This window comes from Hemicordylus capensis, chromosome 4 (genome assembly GCF_027244095.1).
Source record: "Hemicordylus capensis ecotype Gifberg chromosome 4, rHemCap1.1.pri, whole genome shotgun sequence".
Classification (NCBI taxonomy): Eukaryota; Metazoa; Chordata; class Lepidosauria; order Squamata; family Cordylidae; genus Hemicordylus; species Hemicordylus capensis.
This window is the reverse complement of record NC_069660.1, coordinates 259,056,339-259,075,881: the sequence shown is the minus strand read 5'-3', so window position 1 is coordinate 259,075,881 and position 19,543 is coordinate 259,056,339. Positions and strand designations below refer to the sequence as shown.

The window sequence follows — 19,543 nt, the reverse complement described above, 5'->3', positions numbered from 1 at the left end:
CACATAAGGCCTCCCAGGAGAACTACCACTTCATCTTCTTCCTCATCTAATGACGATGATGCTATGGGCACCATAAGGGCCCTCGTTGCACATTTGGAGGCCTTGGAAAGGGAGAATCGTGCACCTTCTGATGGAAAAGACATAGGGGCCCCTCGGGCATTCCCGTGGAGTCCAAAAGGCTTACCAGAGGTGCCAAAAAAGCAAAAAACTCATGCAGGCATTGTCTGATAGATTGGCGGCCTTGGAGGCAGATAAGCATGGACCAATGCCTGTGGATGTCACGCATGACAAGGACAGAGCCATGCCTAAGCCTGATACATCTGGAGGAGATGGCAGAGAACCCAGGGATGCTGGCACAGGTGAGTTAGCTCAGGGGTTTTTGGCCATGGGGCATGCATTCACTGGGCCCTTTGGGTGGTATCCGGGCTCCTTCAGCCAACCAGCCCCATATGGAACATGCGACCAGGTGTGGCAGGGTTTGAACCCATCCAGCAACGCTTGTTGGCCTGCTGCAATGGCCACAACCCAGGTGTTGCCTGCTCCTTCTCTGGAGCATCCTCCTCCTGGCAACACTTCCCTGCCTTTGCGGGATCACCTCATGCCTGCAGTAAAGGAGCTCATTTGGAAGGGTGAATTTGTTATTGTGTTCCAGCTTCTTTTTCGTGAGCTGGAGCCTGTACCAAGGAGGGAGATCAGAATAGGGACCAGGAGAAAACAGAGAAAACCCATTGAGCACAACTGGATGAATTGGCTTTTGGCCTTCACGGTCTATATGGGTGTTGTCCTGCAGGTCCAGCCTGCAAAGGGCCCTACCCTATTTAAGTACTTTGATATAATCCATATGGGGTACATGGACTTTATGGACAACAACTGAGAGTGCTACAACCGCTCATTTCGTATGTGAGCAGCCTTAGATCTCACAATTCTCTGGAATAAACAACACCAGGAATTGTGGTTGCAGATAATGAATGCATCTAGGCCTATGCAGGGCAACCGGTCTGATGGTGGACACACAATTTCAAAGGCTTCTGCAGCTCCTGCAACTTCCCAGGCAGCTGCATAGGGTGTTCAAAGCTCCCTGCTATGTTGGGAGTTCAATAGCAGTCACCTTGTAAGTTTAGGCACGACTGCAGTTTCTGTGGAGGGCGTCACTCTGGGAACAACTGCCACATACCAAGGGGTTTAAGGGTGGTTTCCAGGACCATTCCTCAGCGAGCAGGAAAGGGCATGGCGTGCCACAATGTGGTGGTAATGGAAAAGGGTCCCAACCCAATTAACCTCCATGTGTTGGCCCCCTTACTACGGGACTACCCAAATCGGGAACAGGCTGCGTAATTGTTTGCTGGCTTTAGTTTTGGTTTTAGGATTCATTGTGCTTTCCCTAGGGAACATAAGTCGATCCCGAATTTGAAGTCAGTGCAAGGTAAGGAGGATCCAAAAGGAGTTAGCACTTGGTAGGGTCCTTGGCCCATTTTATTATCTCCCCCTTCCAACACTATGGAGCTCTCCTTTGGGAGTTGTGTCTAAGAAGGCACCCGGGGAATACTGCCTAATTCACCATCTGTCTTTTCCCCAGTGGGCTTTGGTAAACAAAGGGATTCCGGCTGAGCTTTAATTGGTATGGAGCACCTCATTCGATGAGGCTATCCAAATGGCCCATTCCTGTGGGCAAGGGGCGTTGTTAACCAAGTGTGATATTGAATCCACTTTTTACTTCCTCCCAGTGCATCCTGAGGATTTTGACCTCCCTGGATTTACATTCCAGGGACAACATTACATCGACCAGGCACTGCTATGGGCTGCTTGGTGTCATGTGAGCTGAATTGAGTAGGGCAGTATAAAAATTCATTCATTCATTCATTCATTCAATCAATCAATCAATCAATGTGCTGCATTCAAATTGTTTAGTTCCATGTTGGAATGGGTGGTTCACGCAGGGCACGACTTGAATCCTCCATCCACTTTCTTTATGACTTCATTTTCTCAGGCATAGGGGTACCAATCAATGCACTCATCTGTTGGGACCCAGAATAGCATTGTACTGGGAGCAGCACTTCGGCCTGATCTCTTTAATTCCGACCACATGGGCTGCTTATGATAAAAAGTACAGAGCATTCCAGGAGTTTAGAGATCAGGTAGAGAAAAACCAGTTATGGCTCATGCCCCCAGAACATTTTATGCACTGTCTAGTGCATCTTTGGTCCCGGGGATTAACTCCTGGGACTTTGGCGGGCCATCTGGAGGCATTTGCCTTTCTTGAGAAATCACAGGTCTTCAGGATCACATGGCGGATTTTAGGATTTGGTGCATGATGGAAGGCCAAGACAGATGAGTGGCTGCAGCACTATTCCAGGCAGCCACAGTAGTTACTTATTTCGGGGCCTTCAGCGCAGGCGAATTGTTTCCCAAGGGCAGAAGTGGTCCAGTTGTGGGAAGCGGTTCTAGTTTTTAAATCTGGGCATACTGAGTTACATTTAAGGTTTTCCAAAACAGAATGGAATGTTATTGGGCATGTTATCAGTTTCAACAGGTCCAATAACTCTGTTCTGTGCCTTGCGGGGGCCTTGGAGTTATATGCAGCCCTGAGTGGGTCTGCCAGGGGGTGCCTGTTGGTAAATGAGGATAGACAGTTACTCTCACAATTCCAGTTTTGGGCAGTTGTGCATAAAGCCCTGTTGGCTCCAGGGATGCCTACAGCTCACCTATCATTGCACTCATTTTGGATTGGTGCTGCCTCGCAGCTTCCCATTTGGGTTATCCTGGAGTGGCCATTCAGCAGCTTGGCCAATGGTGTTCAAAAGTCTACCAGTGCTAGGTGCAATAGAGTTCTTGAGTGCAGTCCCTAGTTGCATTCTTCTCCCATTGCTGCTGACAGAGCAGGCTAGGGTCTTCATCCTTGGGCACTGGATTGTGTTCTGGGCCCACAAGAAGGTGTGTGGGGCTAAACCTGGAACACAACTAGAACTGAGGGAGTAGGCATCAATCTCATGGATTGGTCGGTGGGGTATGTTACTTGCCCAATTTTTGCCAGTCCTGCTGGAGTGCTTGGAGGATAATCCACCTCCGGATATTCTTTTGGTGCACTTGGGGCAGAATGATCTAGTTAGACAGGCAGGGATATCCCTTATTTGCAAGGCCTGGGCTGACATTGGATTGTTCCAATGCTGGCTCCCAAGCTTTATGGTGATTCGGTCTGACCTGCTTCAGCACAGGGTGTGGAGGGGGGCCAGCAAACCAAGTAGGACTGATAGGGAAAGATCAACAAGATCAACACAGACCTGACCCATTTCATGTAGTCCCTAGGTGATGGGAGTCTAGCACACGCTGATATTGTTTCCTCGCTTGAATTGTACAGAGGTGATGGGGTCCATCTTTCACCTCAGGGCACCAAGATCCTTTTGGAGGACTTACGGAAGGGATTGGCTGCCGTGTTATTTGGTTGGTGGGCAGTGTGGGGTGTTAAGCTAGGCTAACCCCTGCTGTGGCAGGTACAGTGCAGTGGGGAGTAACAACTGAGTTTTGGTGAGCACTTTCGGGTAAGCGTTTGGTGATAGAACGGCAGGTCAACTCCCTAGAGGCATGGCAGATCAGGGAACTCTGATCTGGCCTGCTCTACTCTGTCAGGTGACACCTCCTGGAAAGGCAGAGATTTGTCCTTAGGTTGGCTAAGATGGGCAGCTTCTGCTTTAGAGCAAGGGGGTTATCTGAAGCCAAGGTGCATCACTTGCGGGTATTAAGTAAGGCTGCCACCTAGATGGCATGACTTTAGCTTCCAAATCCCAGTTTCTGTTTGCAGTTGAGTTTGAAGTTAATTCAATAAAATTGTGGCCCTTTTCACCATATACTTTTGTCTCATGTATTCTTGGGGTGTGGGTGCAAAGAGTTATTCCAGAAGGCAATAAAAATGCTATATAAGAAGCTCTCATGCAAGATTCAAACATGAGTTTAGTCACTCTCCACCCACAAACAGTGGCTTCCATCCTTCAGGGCATAAATCATGCTATGTTCAGACAAAGAACAACATTTTTAGCACCACTTACTGACAGCTCTTGCTTTCCAAGAAGAACAGAGTGATTACAGGTAGCCCTCATAATTTGCAACGGATCAGTTCCCACCAATTTCCTCAGATAATGAAACTGTGGATAAAGAAACCTTAAATCTATGGGGATTGGGAGGGTTAGGTTCCTAAGCACACTGAAGTGTGCTGAAAATCACAAGAAAAAGCAGAGGGGAGAAGAAACAAGCACAATACCTTGCTCTTCAGCTCGCTAGCAATGCCCCCCTCCAGCAAACATCCAAATCCTCCCATTTTTGTTCCTTTTTTAGGGTGTTTTTTCTTTGTTTGTAGAAAAGAGCCACAAAATGGCTCAGCACTACAAAATGGTTGCAGGAAATGGCATCAGGAGTAATTTCACATGATTCAAGCACCGTGGATAGGCACAAATAGCCCCATTTTTGCCCCACAGATAAAGAAACTGGGTCCCTAACCATAGATACACAAAACCACAGGTGCCCAGACCATGGGTAATGAGAGCTGCCTGTAGTACTCTTCTGCTGAATGGGGGAAAGGTATCTGACATTCAGTACTACCAACCATGGTATCCTTCTGGACCTTCTTTTGGGTATCGAGAATGGGGGTACTGCATTAGAGTTGTTCTGGTCCTTTCTTAAGGGAAGATTCCAAAAGGTGGTGCTAGGGGACTTCTAGTTCATTGGCCTAAGGGATCCTGCAAGGCTCAGTATTGTCCTTGCATCTCCATGAAACAGCTGGAAGAGGTCATCAGAAGGTTTGGACTGAAGTGTCATCAATATGCATATGAATATTCTCAGCTCTACCTCTCTTTGTCATCAGAGCCTAGGGGAGCAGTGGGTGTATTCAACTGGGGACTGGAGGTGGTGATGGGCTGGATATGGCCTAGCAAACTCTGGTTAAATGCAGACAAGACAGAGGGGTTCTTGGTCAACAGGAAAGCCAACCAGGCTGGGGGAATTAGACTGGTTCTGGTTGGGGTTGTGCTCCCCTTGAAAGAGCAAGTGCACAGCTTGGGGGTATTGCTGGGCCCAGCACTGCTTCAGGATGCTCAGGTGGAGGTGGGATCCTAGGCTGCCTTTGCACAGCTTCAGCTAATGCTCCAGCTGTGAACCTTTCTCAAGAAGCTAGATCTGGCCCTCACTACCCATGCCTTAGCCATGTCACAGCTGGATTACTGCAACATGCTTTATGTTGCAGGCTGGCCTTGAAGAATATTCATGAACTCCAGCTGATGCAGAATGCAGTGGCTAGGGTTCTTTCTGGAACTGCTTGTTTCTGGAACTGCTTGTTCCAATTTTAATGGAATTTTATTGTATTTTAACTTTTGTAAACTGCCTTGAGATGGGTTTTATGAAAGGCAATATAAAAACTGAACAACAAACACACAAATGAAGGGCCAGTTCTCCCCAGACATCAAGAGCTGGCCAGCAGGTGGTGCTACCCTTCTCTGTGTGTGAACAGAGTGTGAGTTCACACAAGGGAGGAAGCTGGAAGGCAGCACTAATATGTGGAGGGCGAATAGGCTGATGTCTGGATTTTGTGCAAAAGTTTCTCACATAGTAATTATTTTTTTTTAGTAACTCTAATTGCCATCTGGAAGGACCCTATGTGTTGGCAAAACATGGCATTGTTCTGTCAATGATCCCAAACATACATGCTTGTCTCCCTACCTCTCCTTCTAGTACAACCACAGCACAAACACAGTACTTAGGGTCAGGGAGTAAACAAGAGGTCCAGTAATATATAAACAGTTTCTGGCATTTGTTGCATAAGCAGGAAAAACAACAGTCACTCAGCTCAAATGAAAATACAGTCATTCCTTGCCAAACGCAAGTTTCCCAATTGCAGTTTTGCACTGGCATATGAGAGTCAAGAACAGCATGGCAGCCTATAGCTGTCAGCCCTGGGAACTGTAATATATAACCCCTGTCTACTCCCTGTAGATCAGAGCTGCACAATTTTGATGGTCCAGCTGTTTCTGGACTACAACTCCCATCATCCCCAGCCACAGTGTCCAATTGACTAACACAGTATGAGATATGATGAGAGTTGTAGTTCAGTATCTGCAGAAGGGCTGTATTTGTGCAGCCCTGCTGTAGACATTAATTAAAGCTTGATGAGAGAAGCTTTCATCAAGAGCTTGATGAGAGAATGATTATGGAGAGAAATAGGGGGGAATGTTCACAGCTGCTAGAGTCAGCAGCTGACAGCAACCATTCATTCCAAGAGACTGCTGGATTCAGTTGCACTGAACAGAGAAAGGGGAACAATTCTTCAATCACAGAAACCAATCAGTGTAGGAGGGGCCCATTTTCTATCTGATCCTACAGACACTAGTCAGCATCCTAAGGAAGCACTAGTGATCTGTGAGATGGGCCGGTGCTACAGATAAATTCCAGATTAATGCAGCTGTGGCATTTGAGGGGATGGGGGATTTCAACAGCTGCCCCTTCCCCTGGAAATCCACTGCATCACCTGAAAATATATCCTGGAGGACTGTGCAATCCTCAGGTTCAAACTGCTGGGTACACAGAGGGCTTCTGGAGCAAAGGGAGGCCATCAAAATCCCCCCCACACACACACACTCTGTATGAATGTTAGAGCAAAATTAATCAATCCTATCCACAGAGCTGGCACATCTCATGGAGCACCAGCATTTGTGCATTAGGATGTTGGTCGTGAGTCCCTCATTGATAGTTTCCCGCATGTTCAGGCTCCACTTTCTTGCTGCTGCTTCCTGCTGCCCATGTTATTCCTACATTATAATGTCCTGCATCTTTGCTCCACCATTTCCCTCCTTATCTGTTCCTGTTTCCACCTCTGTACATTTGTGGCTCCATCACAAGTTTCCACTGGCCACATTTAAAAAACTGTGTACTACAGACAGAAGTCTGATCAAATGTGACCACCAGATTGGAAGTAATAGAATAGAGCTTCCAGCAATCACTAATGCTCCCAATGCAGCTTTATATTTCTTGAGCTTGTTAAAGTGGGTGGGTGGGTGGGGGGAGAAACATTTGCGGGGAAAAGTTCATTTTGTTCTCAAATTAAAAACAGACTTAATATTTGTTCCAAATTTATAAATAATTGCAACACAGTCCTTTGCCAAGAAATCCTTGTGTATTCTCAAATGGAAACAGCCAGATATTTTAATGGCATGAAACAAGTAGAGTTCTAAAAGGACATTAAAAAACTGTTAACATTCAGACCATATAATGCTGTAATCAGGGGTGGAACTGGGTATTTTACTGACAATCAGCTATCACACTAACACCTCGGCAGTAGGGATTTCATGAAACGCTATTGTTTGCCAACTGGAATGCTGTCACACATGTGTCAGTTTGCATGTGATTCAAATGAAAAAGCTCTCCCAATCACAATGCCTGCATCACTAATCATTTTGCTTTCGCCATGTTAGGAATGTTATTTTGAATGTATTATGCAATTGTTGCTTTTGAGTGTTTTGTAATGGACCAGTACTGCTACCTGAAATTCTTGTCTTCATTTACACTATTAATCATACTAATCTGGTTCAATTGATCCAACAAAGCAGAGCTGTATTCCTCTGTGTCCTGTGAGTTAAATCCTCACCTTGTGCACCTGGCTGAATTAAAAGCTTTCTGGTTTGCTAAATCACTGTTTCCCATCACATCTGAAAAAAGGAAACAGTAGTTTAAGTGATTCCTTCAACCAGGATTGCAAACAACAGTTTGATACTGGTTTACAATCTTGTCAGAGACTGAGCCTATTCTCATGATTGGAGAATGGGTTCGGACAGGGCGAGGGGAGGAAGCTACAAAAAGCTTACCTCCTCTGCAGACGATTCTGTCCATGTTGCTGGGCTTCTGTCAGCTTCTGCAGTAGCCAGCTTCTGTGGTAGCCAGGAAGGAGCAGGGAGGTTTGGGGGCTGGGAGGCCCCCAGAGCTTCCATCATGCAGCACACAAAGCTACATGGCACTGACATATGAGCATTTAGCCCACTTTGGGGTGCCTTCACACCCCAAACCCAGGCTAAGGGGCAGGCTTGCTGCCATGCTGCCACTGCTGGGAGCCACAGCAATACATATATGCACCAAAACAGGGCTGGGCTTCCTTAGACTGGTTTTCGGTGCACGTGTGAATAGCTTCAATGTCTAACCACAATTTTCTGGTTAGACATCACAGGAAACTGGTTTTATTCACCAGAAGTTTTGAATTCAGTTGGATGCACAAGGTGAGGACAAAAGAGAGGGTAGAGGAGGAAAAGACAGAATGCGTGTGTGCACATGCGTGCACGCACACACGTGTGCACACACACCTTGTAGCTCATCCAACAAACTATGATTTTGTACTTGGTAAATGTTTTAGCAAACTAACATCTACAAATATTTCCTTCACATAATACTGTTACAATGGCCTGGTTCACACAATTGTTTGAATCTTGATTTGATAAGGGTTACCAATATTAGCATAATTAAGCAAACCCACATCAAGGCAAAAATTTCAGATTACTCTTGGGCCATAAACCACCTTGGTATGGATTCACACTATCAGGCTAATGTCGGTAAAGTAGAGTTGTGCCCTCGAGTCAGTGTCGACTCCTGGTAGCCACAGAGCCATGTGGTTTTCTTTGGTAGAATACAGGAGGAGTGTATCATTGCCTCCTCCTGCTCAATATGAGATGATGCTTTTCAGCATCTTCCTATATCACTGCTGCCCGATATAGGTGTTTCCCATATTCTGGGAATTCGAATCAGCAACCTCTTGCTCACTAAGCAAGTCATTTCCCTGCTGTGCCATTAGGTGGCTCTAATGTTGGTAATCAGTATTAAACCTAGATTCGAACAACTGTGTGAACCAGACCACTGTATGAAACTTTATCTATCTGTGAAATCTCCAGGTTAAAAAATCTGATGTTTTGAGAATAGTGCCTGGAGGGGTTAAGGGCTGCATATGGACTTGTTAGCTGAAATTAAATCCAAGCAAGAACAAGGTTTTCCTGAGCAGGAAAATTACTGATTTGGCATTGGCCTTATCAACCAGTTTGTGACAGGATTGCGCTCCCCTTGAAGTGTCACGTTCACAGCTTAGGAGTTCTCCTTGACCCAGTATTACACCTGGATACCCATTTATCTGTTGTGGACCCAGGAGGTCTTTATATAGCATAGCTATAGCATAGCTAGAGAAAGCGGCACCCATTTCTTTCTCATTCAGACCTGGCCACAGTTATCTACAACCTTGTTACATTTTGATTTGATCACTGTAATGTGCTCTATGTGGGGCTGGCCTTGAAGACCCTCTGCAAATATCAGCTGGTTCAGAATATAGCACCCAGGGTCTCGATCAACAGAAGACTCTTTGAGCATGTAACACCTGCTCTGCTCCATCTGCACTGGTTACCAGTGCATTTCTGAGTGTGATTCAAGCTGCTGGTTTTGACCTTTTAACCTATAAGTTGGGGCTAGAGTGCCTGAAAGACTATAAGAACATAAGAACAGCCCTGCTGGATCAGGCCCAAGGCCCATCTAGTCCAGCATCCTCTTTCACACAGTGGCCCACCAGATGCCACTGGAGGCCTACAGGGCATGAAGGCATGCCCTCCCTCCTGCTGTTACTCCCTTGCAAATTATGCTCAGAGGAATCCTCTGAGGCTGGAGGAGACCTATAACTCTCCAACTAGTAGCCATTGATAGACCTCTCCTCCATGAAGTTATCCAAACCCCTCTTAAAGCCATCCAGGTTGTTGGCTGTCACCACATCTTGTGGCAAGGAATTCCACAAGTTGATGATGCGTTGTGTGAAAAAGTACTTCTGTTTGTTGGTCCAAGATTTCCTGGCAATCAATTTCATGGGATGATCCCTGGTTTAGTGTTACAAGAGAGGGAGAAGAATTTCTAGTGTTACAAGAGAGGGAGAAGAATTTCTCTCCACCCACTTTCTCCACACCATGCATGATTTTATAGACCTCTATCATGTCTCCCCGCAGTTGTTTTTTTCTGAACTAAATAGCCCCAGGAAGACTACCTTCTTCCACATAAACTTGCCTACCCTATGGAACTTTTAGAGAAGCACTTCTATGTTTGCTTGCTCCCTCAGTTGCTCAGCAGATGGTCACAAGAGAGAGCCTGCTCAGAGACATCCTCTGCCTTGTGGAGCTTCCTGCTCCATGACAGGAGGCTTAGCTAGCTCTCTCTTTGACTCTTATTCTATCATTCTGTTAAGACTTCTTTGTTTTGGCTGACATTTTCTCTTCTCCACAGCTTGAAGTCTCTCTACTAATGCCACTGGTTTATGGCCCAACAGGTTTATGGCCCAACATAAACAGGTGGTTTATGGCCCATGATTAATGTTACTGTTACTGATCTGGCCTCTACTTTTGTACTGTGGCATTTGTACTGCAATTCTTAATGTTTTTTCTGTAAGCTTCCTTGAATTTGAAAAGAAAGGTAATTATCATTTATAATAAATTAATATATAATATAATTGAACAACTGGATTGGATTTAAAACAAGGGGGAAGTGGGTGGGGCTAGCACAAGCCTAAGGGCTTCTATTTACATTCCTCTTTAAGATGCAATCCGTAAGACTTTTTTCTTAAGAAACATTTAAAGGTCATAAAAAAGAAGGTTGGGGATATTTATTTCAAGAGCATCTGACAAAATCCCAAAAGTAAACAGGCAATTCTAGCTTGCTGCTGCTGGATTTAGGGCCGACTACAGATCTGTATGGGACAGGAAGGCCTGATCCTGATTGGAGGGCAGATGGTTTTTTCCTTACATGGAGATGTGGATTAAACTTGTTTGAAGGAAGCTGTAAGTGACTAAGTAACATGGATTTAGCAAGGAAAAAGGGAATAATAGTCTAGGGCCCCAAACTGAATTTTTTTTAATAAGTTAAAGAGGCTATTCCCACGATCAGCCGAAATTGGGCTAGGGGAGCCTAGCCCAATTTCGGCTGATCGTGGGAGCCACCGGACTCACAGGTGAGCCCAGTTGCCTCCCGGCGGTTAAGCCACCAAACAACCCTCAAAATCATGAGTAGCCATGGTGCGGCTCCGCGCCGTGGCTACTCATGAGTAGACCCCAGAGGGGAAGTGAAAAGCAGCCTTCCGGCTCTGGGGGTCTCTCCAGTATGCCCTGCGTGCTCGCGCAGGGCATACTGGAGCTTCTGGGGGCCACGCGGCCCCCAAACTTCCCAGCCCCTGCCGGCTCTGTCACGGAGCCGGCAGTTGTGTGGGTGGCTGATCCAGCCACCCAGGGGTCCCACCCTGCTAGTTAGTGGAGAGAGCAGGCTTAGCCCGCTCTCCCCGCTAACCTGGCAAAAGCGGGTCTCACTGATCGTGAGACCTGCCTCAAAGATTCAAAACAGACTGGTCAACATAGATTGGGATTGGGTTTATTTTCACACACAGCCTCTTCTGTAATGACAGATGGAAGTGTAATGTAAATATTTGTAGTTTCTATGAGCAGAATAAACAGCCTTGAGTGTAAAGAAGAATATTTCCCCTTACTCAGGGAAGCAGAAATATTTCCTTCATTTCAAATGTAAGTTTCTCCTGAGTGAAATCTGCTTTGAACACTGAGATCTCTAAAGATGACAAAGGAGGGTCAGTGGAATATTATAGACAAGAAAAACTGTAATAATATCCCTAATTAAGGCTGAAGTCTACTCTGTGCTCATACATTGTGTATTTCTGATGACAGGATTTTGCCATAGACATTGAGGCTGTTCCAAACCTGAAAGAAAATCAGCCCAAACCTGAAAGAAAGCCAAGCCTGGTCTTGGCTGCTCGTCAGAACCACCAGGAGCTGCACAGCTCCTGCTGGCAGTGTGGCAGTAAATCCATCAAAGAGGCCAGACTCTTAAATGGGGTTAAGGGAGCAAGCACATTTTTAAAAATTATCTGCTAGCATCGGCTGCCTGCAGCTGGGGCTGGGAGACTGCGGGACTCCTGGCCAGTGCTGGCGGGGGCGGGGGGGATCCCCACAAAGCACCACACACTCACAAGGTGCCTTATGGAATGGCCGGGGCTATGCATCCCGACCCTTGACTCTCCATGCTGCTGGGGAAAGCCAGTGTCCATGGGGGCATGCGGTCAGCACGCCCAGCACAGACAGGGCAATTGTCTGCAAGGGAGATATGTTTTTACAGCCTTCCTCCCTGTCTGCCCCAAGCCCTTTCTCACTGATCATGAGAAAGGGCTCATTGTCTCAGTTCATTGTATGGGGTATGCTTCTCTCTATAGAATCTCTCTATGTACTGGCTGGGGGGGGGGGAAGTCACATTTTGTTTGTCTGCTCCCTATTTGTTGCCTTCAATTCACACTGAGAGACCACACCCTCTCTCTGCATAAGAGACACATAGAAGTTATTCACACGATTGCGCAAAACTGGGCTGGGCCTCCCTTAGTCCAGTTTCGAGCAATCGTGAGAACCACTGGGTTCACAGGAAAATCCGGTGGTTCTCTGGGGCTAGCCCCCCTAACTACCCCTCACCCTAAATGAGGGTCCAGCCAGTGCTCTGGAAGGGAGACAGCCAGCACTCTGTTAACCTTGTTTATTTGATCGTGTGTCAAATCAGTCTTGTTTATTTGATTGTGTGTCAGCCATGGCTGCTTGTAGCTGCAGCTGACACACTGGGGTGGGGGACCCCAGGAAGGCACTGTGCACTCACGTGATGCCTTCCTGGGGTTCGGGGGCCCAGGGTGCAGTGTGGTGGTGCTTCCATTCCCCTGACCCCCGGAGCTCCTCATGGAGCTCCAGACTGCTCATCTGGGTGGTCAATCTGGCCACTCGGCAATGAACAACTGCTTGTGTGCGGGTAAGCCCACTCTACCCGCACAAACCCTGTCTGGTGCTTCACACCAATCGTGTGAAGCGCCTCATAGTCTGTTTATTGTTTTCTTAACCTAAGTTTAGTTAGTAACAAATATCAAACTCTTGTTTCTCAGTTAAAGTTGGCTTCTTGTTCAATTACTTATGGAGTGTAAGTAATTTCTCTGCCACAAGAACAAAGGAACCAGTGGTCATTGCAATGCTATTCTGGGAAGAAAGAGCTTCTCCCGCAAAGGCAGCAGACTGAATCAATGGCAGAGTAATCAAAGTACAGATCATCTGAGAAGCCGAATAAGAAAGTAAGGATTTTTGTTAGTTACATGGGGCCAAAGAACATGTGACATGAAAGATCAATGATCAGACACACACCGCCCCATTTTTTTTAAGCTGATGGGAGAAATCCAGATTCGCTCAGAGTAACAATGAGGGCAGATTAAGTGATTAATTCATTATACCCACATCAGTTCTCCAATCAAAATGCCTTTTCCCTCCAAAGTGCCGATAATCTTGCTGGGATGCGGGGGAGAAATAGTACATACAAGCAATTTTTATTGCCCTTTATAATGTTTTGGTGAACCTCCTTGTCTTGTTTGGAGACCCTAGTAGTCTACATGTCACAAAGCTGACTGCAGATTTCATTCAAAAGGAGCTTACTTCTGAAACATGGGAAAGATTTCTTCTTCCCTGGGTAATGAGAAACATTCTTCTTTACACTCAAGGCTGTTTATTCTGCTCATAAACTACCAGTAGGAGTATTTATATTATGCTTCCATCTGTCTGTACAGAAGAGTTTTAAAAATAAAATAAAATAAGCCACAAACCCTCAAGTCCCCTATAGTCTTGTATCTACATTGACCATCTGTTCTGAATCTTTAACCTATCCAGCTTCCCAAAGGTGTTTCCATGCAGTCAGTAACATTTGAGCATCCTCCAGCAGAGCTTTGTAAGGCACTCCATTCTTTATCTACAATGTACCTGCTATTTCAGCTTCCAAACTATCTTAAGCACAGATTGCCAACTGTGCTGATATATGCCAAGTTATGTGATGTGTTCTGAAGGGGCAGACAGCTTAAACCCATGCAGCCACTGCTTATGCAAGACATTCTGTCAGTACTTACTAACCTTAAGAACATTACTGTCAGCACAGTACTGTGATGAGAGGCATCCCTTCTGTCTTCTTATATTTTACTTCACTATTGCAAGCAATAAGTGTACTTACCTATCCATCACTGTCACCATTTCTTACATCTAACAAAGTATTTTTAACATATCAACATACAGAGGGATGTAGCATTCCCTGCTACCATTTTCACTCTGATTTCAAAACCGGAAAATCCAAATTTCATTGTCAGAATAAACTAATTGTATTTATAAGTGTGTGTGTGTGTGTGTGTGTGTGTGTGTGTGTGTGTGTGTGTGTGTGTGTGTTACATTTTTTTTTTACAACATTGAAAGGGGAAGAAGGGAATATATAAAGATGACAACACATTCACAAGCACACTGTTTTTCTTCATATTTAGTGGAATAAACAACACACCCTGGTTCACAGTTAATAATGCAAGTCCAAATTCACCCTGCCCTCCCAGACAGAGTGTTGGGAGAGGGATGCAAGTCTGTAGACAGGTTTCCACTACCCTTGAAGGACCAGGTGCACAGTCTGGGTGGAAACTTAGATTTGGTTTCACTTATGCAGGCTCCAGTAGTGGCTGTGTTCAGAGGGGTGCATTTTCATAACTGGCTTGTGTGGCAGCTGTGACTCTTCCTGGAGAAAGCAGCTCTGGCAACACATTCCTTGGTGACATCCAGACGTGATTATCACAACACACTCTACGTGATTCTGCCCTTGAAAGGTGTTTGGATGCTGCAGCTTGTGCAGAGTGCAGCTGCCAGCCTGCATATTTTGCAGAGTATATTATTCAAATCCTGTGCAATCTGCACTGTTCTCTATTTGCTTCTGAGCAATTCAAGGCGCTAAAGTTGACCGTTAAAGCCATGAATTTGACTTTTAAAACCTGGACACGAAAGAGTCCAGGGTATCTGAAGGAGCACTTGCCTCTGAGTTCCACCCCCCAAAGGGGATAGCCTGCCCTCTGAGGTCATCTGGGGAGGCTCTACTCTGGGTTCCTCCACTAAGTGAGCTGTGGTTGGTCTCAGAACAGAGCCTTGCCCAGGTAGTAGAACTTTCTCCTGCGGGCCCACCTGACTTCCTCTATCAAAGCCTTCTGGCATTGTTACGCCAACTCTATCAACAAACATAGTCTGTTCAAGAGATTTCTTGTAGATCTCACTGTATAACAAAAAGCCTCACCAACCTTTTGGAATTCTTTGAGAGTGTCAACAGGCATGTGGATAAAGGTGATCTGGTTGACACGGTATACTTGGACTTCCAAAAAGCTTTTGACAAAGTTCTCCACCAAAGGCTTTTAAGTAAATGTAGCAGTCATGGGATAAGGGGACAGGTTCATGTGCGGCAACTGGTTGAAGAACAGCAAACAGAGGGTAGGAATAAATGGACAGTGGAAGGTAGTAGGAAGTGGGGTCTTCCAAGGATCGGTACTGGGACCAGTGCTCTTTAATTTGTCATAAATGATCTAGAAGTTGGGATTAGAAGTGAAGTGGCCAAATTTGCAGATGACACTATACTGTTTAGGGTAGTGAAATCCACAACAGATTGTGAGGAGCTCCAAAAAGATCTCTCCAAACTGGGGGAGTGGGTGAAACATGGCAAATGCAGTTCAATGTAAGCAAGTGTAAAGTGATGCACATTGGGGCAAAAAACCCCAACTTCACATATACACTGATGAGATCTGGGCTGCCAGTGACTGACTAGGAGAGAGATCTTGGGGTCATGGTGGACAGCTCATTGAATGTGTTGACTCAGTGCACAGCAGCTGTGAAAAAGGCTAATTCCTTGCTAAGAGTCATTAGGAAGGGGATTAAAAATAAAAATGCTAGTGTTATCATGCCTTTGTACAACTCTATGGTGTGGCCACATCTGGAGTACTGCATACAGCTTTAATCACTGTATCCTAAGAAGGATATTGTAGAACTGGAAAGGGTGCAGAAGGTGGCAACCAAAATGATCAGGGGGTTGGAGCACCTTCCTTATGAAGCAAGGCTACAGCATCTGGGGCTATTTATTTTGCAAAAGAGATTACTAAGGGGAGACATGATCGAGGTATACAAAATTATGCATGGAGTGTAGAGAATGGACAGAGAGAAATTTTTCTCCCTCTCTCACAACAACAGAACCAGGGGTCATCCCATGAAACTGAAGGTTGGGAAATTTAGGACCAACAAGAGGAAGTATTTCTTCACAGGGTGCTTAATTTATGTATGGAATTCCTTGCCATGGGATGAGGTGATAGCCACCAGCTTGGGCGACCTTAAAAGGGGCTTAGACACATTTATGGAGGACAGGTCTATCAATGGCTACTAGTCTGGTGGCTGTGGGCCACCTCCAGCCACAGAGGCATGATGCCTCTCAATACCAGTTGCAGGGGAGCAACAGTAGGAGAGAGGGCATTGACATACCTCTTGCCTATGGGCTCCCCAGAGGCATTTGGTGGGCCACTGTCTGAAACAGGATGCTGGACTATATGGCCTTGGGCCTGATCCAGCAGGGATGTTCTGCAACACTGAACTTGTTGCTCTGTCTCAGTTTGCTTTGATTTTGGTTTTATTTTGACTGTGCTATTTATTGCTCTTTCTTTGTAATGTAGATCTTGTTGAAAAGCACCTTATTGCCAATATAGGTAGAAGAGTGCTATAGACATATTTCAGTTAATTGATTAATTCACACACACACACACACACACACACACACACACACACACACACACACACACACACGTCCTCTGGATAATTTTCATGGAGTTGTTGCCTTCACAGCTTTCTAGGCTTTAAGACCCTTGGCTGCCCTTTATACTCTGAGTTGGACCTGTCAGCCCTGAGATCAGAAAGAATATTTTATGACAGGCTGCAGTCTTAAAGTCCTAAATCAGTGGATTTAAGCAGCCTAACTGTGTGCAGGATTTTAATCTCTGCCTTATAACGCATACATCACAGCAGAATTGATATATTTGTAGAAAGGAAGGGGGAAGTGGATATCCCATAATGGCTTATCATCTTCCTACTGAATCATCAACTTAATAATCATCTTAGCAATGTACTGTTAACTTGATTACAGCCATAAATATAAAATTATCCCATTCTCTCAGGGATGTTACATGCCACACCAATGAACAATTCAGAAAATGAAATGTGGAACTGTAATCATTACAATGAAATCATCATCGTATGTCACTTATTCACCTTTGAATAACGTGCATCAGTAAACCCTATATGAGGTTGTATCATACCTTGAATGTATCTATATTGTTGCGGTTGAACAGCTGGTGTTTCCCCGATCCCAGAATAAGTGGACCAGAAGCCTTGTTTTCTCCGTAAACATAAAGGGACACAGTTGCTGTTGTGCCAGCTGTTTCAAAACCTCCAGTGACTACAGTGATTTTCCAATCTCCTCCTGCAGGTAAAAACAAAATGAAAATGAGTGCCACTGACAGAGCAGTTTTATCTCAGTAACTACTATGTGCCTGGAGAGTTGTGTGGAACTGGCTTTATTGCAAATAATGCATCACTGAGCCTAGGGAACAGTAACGATGGCACACTTAAATGGGGAGTGGTGCTCAGAGCTGTGATGGATGAACAGGAAAGTCTGGAATACAGTATTGAGGTTCTATTTAGATAGGAATTACAGCTTGAGGACAAAAGGGGGCTAGATGACATAAGTCTAGTGTGAGATATGAGCATCTTAAAATCATCCCTGGGTGTAATTCTCTGCACACTGTCTTGAGAACAAACCCCACTGGACAAATGAGATGCAGTATTGGTTTGTCCATATGTTTCTATATTCCAGGAATACATCTGTAAAGGGAACATAAGATTTGGGTTTTTTAAAAAAAGTTAGGCACTCACATACGTTTTAGAAAATGTTGGATGTTGCTTATTTGAGTTCTTCCAAATATTTCAGATCTGCACTGTAAATCTCATAAGGACATCATTCTTTTTAGATGTTTCCAGCAATTTATGGTGGCTGACATCCAGACTGGTGCAGCAGTGCCTGAGATTCGGACTGAACTATGCTGTCGCATTTTCAGAAATCCCTCCTTTCCTCTCAAGTCTACTGTGCCTCCCAAATATGTATCCCTGAGGGCTGCACAATCCTTATTTATTTATTTATTTATTTATTTTTACACTTATATCCCACTCTTCCTCCGAGGAGCTCAGAGTACATGGTTATTTTTATCCTCACAACAACCCTGTGAGGAAGGTTAGGCTGAGAGCTACATGACTGGCCCAGAGTCACCCAGTGAGTTGCATGGTTAAATGGGGATTGGAACTCAGGTATTCCCGGTCCTAGTCCAACACTCTAACCACTACACTATGTGTAGTGAGCTTCAGAAGGAAGGGGAGATTGTAAAAATATTTCCCCTCATGTAATGGCACAGTATGGATGCCAGGCACTGCTGCACCAGAACAGAGTTAGTCTGGATGTCACCCAGTATGTTTTCACATGAATCCTACCCTTCCTATATCTCTGAATGCAAACCAGAATGGATAATAGCATGATGGTAAATATCAATATCTTAACTCTCTCAATTATATCATACTTATTTATTAAAACCTTTAACCCCTTGGCAAAGTCTGCAAAGAGAAAAGGTAAAAGCAGTCATAAACAGATAAGCCAAGTTTTAAAAATAAGTCATGTTAAAAGATAAATATGTGACAAATAACCCTCTGCCTATTCCTAGCCACTCCTTGCTTAGAGAATAAACATGTTTAAAGCCCAGTTTTGGAAGCTGCTGAACTGAGAAGCTGTCTCTATATAAACCACATGAGGCTGGATGTTTGAATGGTCTCCCACTCATATGGGCAAAACCCCTCTCTGAACAAAGATGATGCAGGGAGAATGGTTTCATTTAGCCTTCTCTCTGATGTGCTATTTTATTACAAGCAGGGCGTGTTTTCCATCCAGACATGCACCACCACCTACCACCACACGCACACTGGCAACCTGAAGTGGTACCGGGAAAAGGCAGCATTATTAATTCCATTTATTATATAAACGGAGCCAAAGATAGTAACTCAATGGCCCTGTTCACACATTATGCTCCACACACAGATAATCTGTGTACACTGAACACACATTCAGATCTGTACAGACATACAGTTATTCACACATTATGCAACACACACTTCCTATCTATATCCTGCATTTCACGGAGCCTATACCCAGATCCACTTTTAAGATGAATGCAGGTACAGTCATTCACACAAAAAACATGTGCATGTGTATAGATACCTGAATGCATGTGCAATGTAATGCTTGAGTAGGGCTATGAAATTAGGCAGGTCCTAGTGCTCACATTAGGATACACAATGGCCCAGTGACATGACATTCTATAGACTGCCTCCTGACACAGGGTTCTGCAGTAAGGGGCTTTGAGGCAAGGGCAGAATTAGAAGACATCCTTGCCATATTTGACATGTATGTTTTAGTTCAGTCTACTCTTTGGATAGTCACCTCAAGTGGTGCAGCAGAGAAATGCTTGACTAACAAGCAGAAGGTTGCTGGTTTGAATCCCTGCTGGTATGTTTCCCAAATGTTTCACACTTTCTGGGTGAAAGCATCTGGC

General features: G+C 45.0%; 1 protein-coding gene across 1 annotated transcript in view; it reads right to left on the bottom strand.

Moving 5' to 3' along the window:
• RP1 (RP1 axonemal microtubule associated) overlaps positions 1-19,543 on the bottom strand; it is a 339,664-nt gene that overhangs the window by 200,942 nt on the left and 119,179 nt on the right. Inside the window, exon 25 of the mRNA XM_053242771.1 lies at positions 17,207-17,370. Within this exon, the coding sequence (XP_053098746.1) occupies positions 17,207-17,370 (164 nt within the window). The remainder of the gene's footprint in view (positions 1-17,206; positions 17,371-19,543) is intronic.